This window comes from Varanus komodoensis, unplaced genomic scaffold, assembly GCF_004798865.1.
Source record: "Varanus komodoensis strain SLA01 unplaced genomic scaffold, ASM479886v1 scaffold123, whole genome shotgun sequence".
Classification (NCBI taxonomy): domain Eukaryota; kingdom Metazoa; phylum Chordata; class Lepidosauria; order Squamata; family Varanidae; genus Varanus; species Varanus komodoensis.
In genome coordinates this window covers 458672-469359 of record NW_025335358.1, presented here as the reverse complement: position 1 = coordinate 469359, position 10688 = coordinate 458672, and the positions used below count along the sequence as shown (strand labels likewise).

The 10688-nt window shown below is 41.9% G+C and overlaps 1 protein-coding gene across 2 annotated transcripts in view; it reads left to right on the top strand.

The window, feature by feature from the left end:
* NTF3 (neurotrophin 3) overlaps window positions 1-2246 on the top strand; it is a 114099-nt gene extending 111853 nt beyond the window's left edge. For both annotated transcript variants that reach the window (XM_044422268.1, XM_044422269.1), the window contains one exon: window positions 1347-2246. In XM_044422268.1, the coding sequence (XP_044278203.1) occupies window positions 1347-2144 (798 nt within the window). In that variant the 3' untranslated portion in view covers window positions 2145-2246. The remainder of the gene's footprint in view (window positions 1-1346) is intronic.
* Window positions 2247-10688: the final 8442 nt, after the last annotated feature.

Sequence of the window (10688 nt, the reverse complement as noted above, 5' to 3'; positions counted from 1 at the left end):
TCCCCTCCCCTCCCCCACCCCCACCCCACCCAACTAGAATGTCCATGATATGCCAAATTACAGAGCAGGACTGCTAGTTGAATTGGTTAGTTAATCATACTTTAGTCCCACCAAAACAGTCATGACTAATTTAATTCTTATTGAATGTAAGCAACATAGTCTGAATCTAGTCCAGGTGTTTTACAGATATAACTGTTAAGAGCTTTGAATACATCCTCTTGCTGAGTATCTCAGAACTGCCTTGCTGTTCACACCAATACTTGGACATAACATTCTTCATAAAACACCAGCAACCAGGAGACACCAGTTTCTCAATTGATCGTTGTTTATCTTCTGCCCACTAATGTTCTGTGTGACATCATCAGGCTCTGAGTTTTTTTCTCTCTGTTTCATTAGCTACTGTTTGTAGGGTGCAAAACTCATATTCCACATACGTTAAATATTGATTATTCCTAGTTGTTATAGGGAAAATGGTAGATAGAAGTGGAATTATTCATTTCAGTGTTAGTCACATCTCTACTATAAAATCTAGTTTCAGCCAGATATTACTAATACAAGTGAAGACTTTTTCCCTTCAATGTAGTTTCTAGAACATATCCATGGATCCAGTTTTGTAATGCAAAATTTTGATTTATATCAGTTAAACTTATGTTTGACTAATAAACCAAGCATTGCAACAAACCAAATGCTCCTGATATCAGTGCATAGATCATAATTTATTCTCCCCAGCCTTCTCTTTTGCATAGCAGCAAGCAACACTATAACCATTCCAGTGATACATTACCAACCACATTTGATGCTGAGATGGGTTTTAAAATAGGTACAAGCCACATTATTATGATAGCACATGTGCTTCACCTGGATAAGGTCCTGGGTTGAATCGTTGGCAGTTCCAGTGAAAAGAACCTCAGATGTTGAGGCTGGCAAAATTTCTACATGGGACTCTGGAGAGTACACAATTCTAGGCTAAGTCAATTTTATAAGGGTAAAGTGCATATTTTGTCCATAACATAGTGGTAAAGTACATTGCACACAGAAGGGTCTGTGTTCAGTTCCTGGCTACAGGACTCTAAAGTAGCAGGGCTGGAAATATTCCACTGGAGTCCTGAAGAATAGATAATAATGAGCTTGCGGGACCCATAGTCCAACCTTCCAATATAGATTAACTTGAACTTGAAAAATTCCTTGTCTGTGTTCCAGGCTATGGTTTAAAGGATTGCACCTATAATTTATTGTAAAAAAATGCATTTCTGAAGTATTTTAAAGAAAAAAGCTGGGACAAGCCAACTGATGCTACCAGTAAGCTCCCTGGGTTGTCTCTAAGATGATTCTCAATTCTTTTTCAGATCTTACACGTGAACAAGGTGATGTCCATCTTGTTTTATGTGCTATTTTTTGCTTATCTCCGTGGCATCCAGTCTACCAACATGGATCAAGGGAATTTACCAGAAGATTCAATAAATTCTCTCATTATAAAACTGATTCAAGCAGACATTTTGAAAAATAAAGAATCCAAACAAATGTTAGATATTAAGGATAGCGTTCAAGATACAATGAAGAAAACAGAATCGATTGAGCCAGATATAGATGACAATGAAAATGTGAAATTGGATTTCCCACCAGTTCTTGAAATGGACACAGAACTTTTGAGGCAGCAGAGACGCTACAGCTCCCCCAGGGTCCTCTTTAGTGACAATACCCCACTGGAACCCCCACCATTGTATCTTATGGAGGATTACATTGGTAGTTCTGTGGTGGTGAACCGAACATCTCGGAGAAAGAGGTTTGCTGAAAGCAAGAGTCACCGTGGGGAGTATTCAGTGTGTGACAGTGAAAGCCGATGGGTCACAGACAAATCTTCAGCTATTGATATTAGAGGACACCAAGTAACAGTACTAGGAGAAATCAAAATGGGCCCTTCCCCAGTCAAACAATATTTTTATGAAACAAGGTGTAAACAAGCCAAACCTGCCAAAAGTGGTTGTCGTGGTATAGATGATAAGCACTGGAACTCCCAATGCAAAACTTCACAAACATTTGTGCGAGCATTGACTTCAGAAAACAATAAACTTGTAGCCTGGCGATGGATAAGAATAGACACCTCTTGTGTGTGTGCATTGTCCAGGAAAATTGGACGAACATAGATCTGCATATCTCTGCCATATAAATTATTATGTCTAAATTATATGACATGCATGTAGCATAAAATGTTTCTATTGTTTTATATATAATAAGTTGTCATTATTTATTAAATTCTAGCAAACTACAAGATACACACACATATGCGCGCACGCGCGCGCGCACACACACACACACACACACAGAACAGGAGGGGGAGAGGGAATGAGAGAGAGAGTTTTTTCTCAATAATAACACTAAAGTATGGATGTTTACCATGGGCAGGGATATTTTTCATGTCTGCTTGCGCCCTCTGCTCCTTCCAACTTGCCATAAACCATTTCTAAAATCTCTACATACCTTCATTATTTAGTATTGTCAATCCACTGGACATTGAATAAACCTGCTACAAGAAACTGATTCTGCTTGCTGGAACTTCTGTATTTGCCTTTTTGTCAGCATGCAGGTGTATTCATGTGTACAATATGGGCTTTCACATTGTGTGTGTGCGTGTGCACACACACACACATGTGTTTAATTATGAACCTTTTATTATGGAATAAAAAATTAAGCAGTATAGCCTACAGCTAATATTCCATTCATAGGCTATAAATAAATAAATAAATAAATAAATTCCTGTATGTTGTGCCAGCTTTAGAGTTAAACTTCTCCCTGTGACTTATTGTTCTAGAAACACCTAAAATTTAATCATCCTGAAATTTAAGTTTAGAATTTATTTTTTTGAAATATGTTTGTTTTGTAACTGTTTCTAATGCTGCCAATTCACTTTTAGAAGCCTAGGAAAAAATTTAAAATGTTTGTAATAGAATCTTGCCAAAGCCAAGATGTGATCATTAATATAATATATAAAATATGAATTCCACAGAAAAAGCACTTTTAAATTTTGTGCAGCCTTCAAGTAATATATTTTATTCCTGATCTGTTATTGCATCAGTTTCTTTCTATGTACAGTAGTGCAGGGAAGCTTATTCACACTTTAATTGCTCCAGAATTCAGGTTAAAAAGACTGGGATAGACATAAAAGTACTATCAGTTCAAAGAATTTATACTCTTTTGAACAACTTTTAATGGAGCAAGTCAACTAGGATACTAATAAAAATCTTATTTGTATTGCCATTTGAACAAGAGTGCTATTGCAGTATCAGTGGAATTAGATAAGTCTTCACTTCATCTTCAGGTGTGTGCAACTAATCTTATGTCACAGCTGTTACTAAATACAAATTCATGTCAGCACCACACCCACTGTCAACAACCCAGAATGATTTTGTTCTTAGATTCCCCTTCCTTATTTGAGATGAAGATGGCCATGTATGTGTGTTTTTACAACACAGCCTGAATATGTTACCCTTCCAACTCAACCAGCTGCCTGTTGAAGCTTTTGAGGGTCACACAACAACCTGGAATATTTATTAACTAGAAAAGCCAATGATCCAGAAAGCATTTAGTAGGCCTTGATTCTCCAAGCAACTTTTGTCTACCGCCTAAGATATCACAAACCACACTGTTCCCTGTATTAGGCACTACCAGGTGTTACACAGGTTTCATCTAGAATTGCTGAGACAAACAAACATGGTTGAAAATATAAATCCCAGGTGCTACCCAGATCAGTTTCAGACCTTACACAAAGGTATAGAACAAAAATAAACAATGTAGCAGTCTTAAATTGGCAAAGTGGTGACTGATATTCCCCCCCCCCCCCGCAAGGAGTGGACTCCAAGGATAGCTGCATGTCTCTCAGTTTTTCCTCAAGTACCAAAATAATTTGGTGGCTGGATGCATTTTACTGTGTTGGGTTGCAAACAGGGGACAAGGAAAACTTCCTAGGATGTTAATTTGTGTGATTCGCTGCTACCCTTTCTTCTCATTATACTTCTACCATCTACTAATGAGAAGTTGTAGAAGCAGAAAACATGTTTAATTATCCCAAAATGGAATAAAAGTTTATTTAACTTAGTAGTATTCTAATAATTGCAACTATTACATGATCACTCATAAGTAGTGCCCCTAGTCGGGTTGCATCAAAGGGTACAACATTTCCCTACTGTGAGAAACTATATTGTTTAAAAGTCCCTACAACATTTGGTTTCTCTCTATGGGATTATCAGACCTGCAGTTAATCACTGTACTTACTTTCAATTTCATCACAGCACTGAGATCCACAACACAAGGAAGGTGGAGCTGCCCTATACCAGAAAGGTGCATTAGAGCACAATTTCTTCATTGTGATATACCTCATTTCCCCATTCTATAATACCTCAGAAAAATACTCTGAAAAACCAGAAGTCAAACTGGAGAATCACAACATTTTCTAAAGAGCCCATAAACAAAAATGGAAACACAAGTGCACAAGAAAAGCCTTTTGCAGAAAAGTTCAGAAACAGGCACAAGAAAGGAAACAAGACAAGAGAGTGCAATTACATGTAGCAGCTTGGAATAGCATATTGCACTTATACTGTGTTTGACACATCTTGATACATAAAAGCCAGCCTTCCATTTATCCTCAAGACCATACTGCTATCTTCTTCATACATTTTGTACACGCAGTCCTTTGTGTACCTCAACTACTGCCTTCTCCAATCCTCTGCTCTCCTTCATTAGCCTCCCCATTTCTTCCCAGACAGCTGCTGCTCTCACCAGCTCGGTATACCTCACAAGAGATGCTCTGATGCCCCCCAACAGCTGCCCCCCAACTGCTGCTGTACCTCTGCATGCCATGTTAGGGAAGTCAATTTCATATTCTTGTTAAGTCAGTACTGCTTCATGCCTTGTGTCAAAGTCTATTGGATTTTCAGTTTAAACTGCAATTTCATGAGATGCGGCTAAGATGTCTAATATGCAGAAGTTTCTTGCTGATGACTAATTAGCAGAACATATGAAGAGTCCTGCTGGATGAGACCAAAGTTGATCTAGTCCAGCTTTATATTTCCACAGTGACCAGGAAGAATCTGGAAAGCCCACTGTCAAGAAATCAGACCAAAAAGGGCTCTCTTGGCATTGCTTCCACACAACAGGATTCAGAGGCATGTTGCCCCTGAACATGGAGGCCATCATGACTAGTAGCCATTGAGAGTCTTCCATTCGAATGCATCTTTGACTCCAAGTATGAGCTATGATAGCTAAATGAAACCACCGCTGCTAGGACAGTGTATCTCTCAATACCAGAGGCTGCTGACATAACAGGAGGACTGCTTTTGAACGCCATGGGGATATTTTTCCAAATGCATCTGGAAACAGATCCATGCAGGGCTCTCCTTCTGCCCCATTCAATTAGAAACACAGAAACATAGAAACAGAGCGAGTCAGAAGGGGTCTCCTGGGCCATCTAGTCTGACCTCCGGTTCCAGTCGGCTCCGCTCATGACATGCCCACAATGTGCATGTTTAACCTATCCTTGAACACCATCACCAATGGGACCTCAACCATCTCCCGTGGAAGCCCATTCCATACCCTTGGGGTCCTAACTGTCAGGAAGTGCTTCCTGGCATCTAAATGTAACCTTGGTTCCCTGAGCTTTGCTCCGTTGGAGCATGTCCTGCCTTCCTCTGCAGCAGAGAACAGGTCTCTACCCACCTCCGTGTGACATCCCCTCACATACCTGTATGTTGCCAACAGATCCCCTCTGAGTCTCCTCTTCTCCAGGCTGAAGAGACCCAGTTCCCTCAGTCTCGCCTCATATGGCATCCCTTGCAAACTGGCCACCAACCTTGTGGTCCTATGCTGGCTATATCCTTCCTGTAATGAGGGGCCCAAAAATGAGCACAATATTCCAGTTGCAGGCACACCAGAGTCGTATAGTCATATAATGGGCCCCTCATTACAGGAAGGATATAGCCAGCATAGGACCACAAGGTTGGTGGCCGGTAATACTTCTCTCGATCTGGAAGCCACACTTCTGGCTATGCAACCAAGGGTGGCGTTTGTCGTCTTAACCACTGCATCACACTGCTGACTCATGTTTAGCCTGCAGTCAACCAGCACCCCAAGGGCTCTTTCACAAGTGCTGCTCTCCAGCCACTTGTCCCCTAACCTGTACTTATGACACCTACTCCTATGCCCCAAGTGCAAGACCTTGCACTTATCCACATTGAATGTCATCCTGTAGTCCCCTGCTCACTTCCATAGTCTATCCTTTTGTATCTGGAGTACCTTCTCTTCAGTTGTAGCCACTGCTCCAGTTTTTATTATCATCTGAGAATTTGATCAGCAGACTGTTCACCCCGTCTTCCATGTCATTGATGAAGAGATTAAACAGGATCGGCCCCAGGACAGAGCCCTGGGGGACCCCGCTTGTCACTGGCTGCCATCCCGATGATTCCCCTCTAATGATTACCCTCTGCTTTCGGTCAGTCAACCATGCCCTAATCCATCGTACAGTGCTTTGGCGTATCCCAAAACTCCTCATTTTCTCAACCAGGATATCATGGGGCACTTTGTCAAAGGCCTTGCTGAAATCCAGGTAAACCACATCCACTGCATCCCCTCCATCTAGCCACCTCGAAACCTTGTCGTAGAATTCCACAAGGTTTGTCTGGCAGGACCTGTTTTTACGGAAGCCATGTTGTGTGGCTGCCAGCCTCCCTTCCCTGTCTAGCATCACTAGATCTCTCTCTATTATGAGCCTTTCCATTGTTTTTCCTACAATGGACATACGGTGAACTCTCCATGTCCCTTCTATTACCCTTTTTGAAAATTGAGACCACTGACGCCACCCTCCAATCCTCTGGAACTTAACCTGTTCTCCACGAGGCCTCAAAAATGGAGGCCAGCGGGCATGAGAAAACCCCTGCCAACTCTTGAAGTACTCTTGGGTGTAACCCGTCAGGGCCTGGGGCCTTCATAATGTCCAATTCCCTGAGGAGCCCCTCGACCTCTAGGGGGTGACTCTAATGTGTGCCCCTAAGTCCAGGGCCTCATCTAATGTTCCTATGCGGATCTCCCCTGTCCTACTTTGGAGAGAACACAGAGGCAAAATAGTCATTTAGCATCTGTGCCTGTTCCCTCATATTAGTCACTGGATCTCCTTCCTCCTTATTTAGTGGTCCCACTACTTATCTCCCCTTCCTCTTCCTTTTCACATGCTGATAGAAGCCCTTTTTGTTGCTCTTGATATTTTTGACAAGTCTCAGCTCAGCCTTAGCCTTGCGAAGAATCCTTCTGCAACGGGCCTCCTCCTCCTGATATACCCTTTTATCTATTTGCCCCAGTACTCATTTCCTGTGGAGGTTCCTCTTTCATCTAATCCCTCTAATCACCTCCTTTTCCATCCATGGTGGTACTCTCCTCACCTCCCCACCTTACTAACTAGAGGTATCGTCAAGGTTTGCACCTCCAAAGCCTCCCTTTTGAATGCCATCCACCCCTCCTCAACTCCATTGCCTTCCAGTAACCTATCCCAGGAGACTTTCCCCAGTCTGGCCTTCAGCTGGCCAAAGTTGGCCCTCTTGAAGTCCCAGCTTCTAGTGCTCGACCTGCTGCACATCTCCATTCCCCTAATCTCAAAGCAAAGGATGGCGTGATCACTTGCATCCAGAGCTCCCCTAATCTGTACCTCATCTATCAGCTCCTCCCTGTTGGTCAAGTCCAAGTCAAGGATGCCCCTCCCCTCTTCGCCTCTCGAACCCTCTGTGTGGAAAAACCCTCCCTCTATAGCTTCTAGAAAGCAATGTGACCTGGCTGTCACCACTGAGTGAGTCTCCCAACTAATATCTGTGAGATTGCAATCTCGCATAATTACTGTGTCCCTCCTCCGAGATATCCTTAGAATCTGGTCTGTCAGGACATCATCCAGGGTCTCAAGTTGACCTGGAGGGCTATAACATACCCCCACTGTCAGGTCTCTTTCCCTGTCAAAACCCCTAAGTTTCACCCGGACTGCCTCTACCAAATCCCCATCTGTGCTGCATTCTATCGCACTGCATCCTATCCCTTCCCTGATGGGCCACACCCCCACCCCTCTTTCCCTTCCTGTTCTTTCTAAAAAGGTGATACCCCTCTATGTTTACATTCCAGTCTTGCCTTTCATCCCACCAAGTTTCTGTGATCCCCACCAGGTCATACCCTCCTATTCCCAGGAGAGCTTCAAGCTCTTCCTGATTATTACTCATGCTCCTAGCATTAGTGTACATGCACCTCAATTCCTTCCCACCACTTCCTTTCCTTGGCATTCCCAGCCTCCTCCTTCCTCCCATATTCCCTGATGCCTGGTCTCTCTTTGTAGGAGTCCTGTCAGTCCCTGCAGTACCTCTAAAACCAGAGTCCTGATCCTCTCCCTACACTTGTCCAGTGCAGACAAGTTTCTGGGGGGCCTGAACCAGTTTGGGCAGTAATCATGTCAAGAATCTAATTTTGCCCAGAAATATATATTGTCATATTACCAATACCAAGGTATTTTCCCTTGCTTTTTTGTTTTAAGTCAGTGGTCCATTGAGAAAATATGTATAAAATGCTCCATAGAGAATTTGTGAAACCATCTGCATTTATCACCTTTAAACATTTGTTCACAAATGAAATTTGTGTAGCTGGTTTACAATGGCCAAGAGAATTCTGCTGCCTCACCAAGAAAACAAGTAAGAGAAAAAAAGACTAGATTCTACTACACCCACATGCTTGAAACCATCCCAGTGATTTCAGTACATTTTAGGAAAGTGTTTCCATGGGTACTCCTCCCCACTTCACCCTTCTCTGTCTCATTTTCCATTGTTGCTATTTAAGTCATTTGTCTTTAGTAACCCAGGTAATTTTGTTTTACAGCTGTCTATGGTATCTTAATATCAGTGAAATGATTATGACATCATTAGCATATTATGTGGATTGCTGCAGCCAATGTGGTTAAAAAACAGTATAAGGAAGAAAGGGAAACAAGAAGGAATATGCTGCTGCACTGAGAAAAAACACAAATTGTTCACAGGTATTCCAGATCACCAAGAGGGAGGCACTTTTCAACATAGGATATTAGTTTTAAATGAAGTTCCAAAAAGCAAAAAAAAAAACTTAAGTGTTGTACCCTACTGTACACATCTTGATTTTTCAGTGAATGTATCTTTTAAATGCACAAGATTATGAATTTTATTTATTAGAAACATTTCAGAACAAACTAAAATAAATGGGATTCTGTGTTCTCTATGCTCACTTTGCAAATCTAATTCATAATGCATTTCACAGTGTGAGAAAGTGGCATCAGCCCTATAGCTTGTGAAACAAAGAGTTTGCCTTCTGAAATACTTTGCCTGGCTTTGGTTACAGGAGATGGCAGGATGACGAAGCAATCCCAGATGCCTGGAATGTAGTAAATAACTACAATCTTGTTTTTCAAGCTGTTATAAGAGCATCTACAATTCTGTATGCATGTTCTGTAAAGCCTTACTGGGGGTCAGAAATAGATACATCTTCTACACTGCGGAGGGTTTAAATTCAAGGGCACCACATATCCCTGCATATGGCACCTCTGTGCAGGATTGGATATACAAGCAAAGGGGAACCAACATAAAGGACCAGTTATTAATCTGAATGTGTGTGATACCAGGTTTCCCAAAAAATAAGACCGTATCTTATATTAATTTTTGCTTCAAAAGACGCATTAGGGCTTATTTTCAGGTGATGTCTTATTTTTTCATGTACAACCATCTACATATATTCATTTATTCATGTACAAAATCTGCATTTATTCAAATACAGTCATGTTATCTTCTTCTGGAACATCGTCATAACTCTCCAAATCCTGAATTGTGTTGCAACGTACATACTAAATGAGTCTGTCTGGCTGACGATCTTAACTGAGGCTTATTTTTGGGGTAGGGCTTATATTACGAGCATCCTGAAATATCATGCTAGGGCTTTTTTCCTGGTTAGGTCTTATTTTTGGGGAAACAGGGTATACATGCAATCATCCCTCTGTTGCTATCCTTGTTAAAAGGATGCCATGAGACAGGGGTGAGGAAGAGTTCCATGCTACGTATCATATGCTGTTCTGTTGCCACATACCTAGGACACGGAAGTAGTCAGAAGTAGATCATGGCTCAAATGTAAATTCATAAAGCAAGCCTATTGTTGGAAGTGAGAAAGATGGCTGCATTGGGTACAAATGCTCAAGGGCTGCTGAGTGGTTTCCAGAAGAATTAGAATCAGAAGGAGAGCACAGGAGGGGACCTGGGAATGTAAGCCATTCTCACACATTGAGATGAGAGAAGCAGAGATGCTTATCTCAAGGTCAGACTCCCCAGGTGGGCAAGCAGCCTCTGGAATCACCAGGATGTATAGTTGAAACAAGAGAGTTTCTCAGAAACAATGAGGCAGGCATGGCTCTTGACCCCATGATGCATTGTCAAGCAGAGGAGCATGACCCAAATAGAGGATAGGCATGTAGCAAGGAGGTGTGCTTGTTTTCAGAAGGCTCCTCCGGAAGGAATGCAGGACAGGCATGCTCATTAAAAAAGTTCCTGGAAGTGAGTACTGGATTGGGTTCAAAAAACCTCTCTGTGCTTGCTCAGAAATTCATACTGAGTATTTGTGCATCTGGAAGACACTTTGGCCAATAAAGAACATTTTGCAAG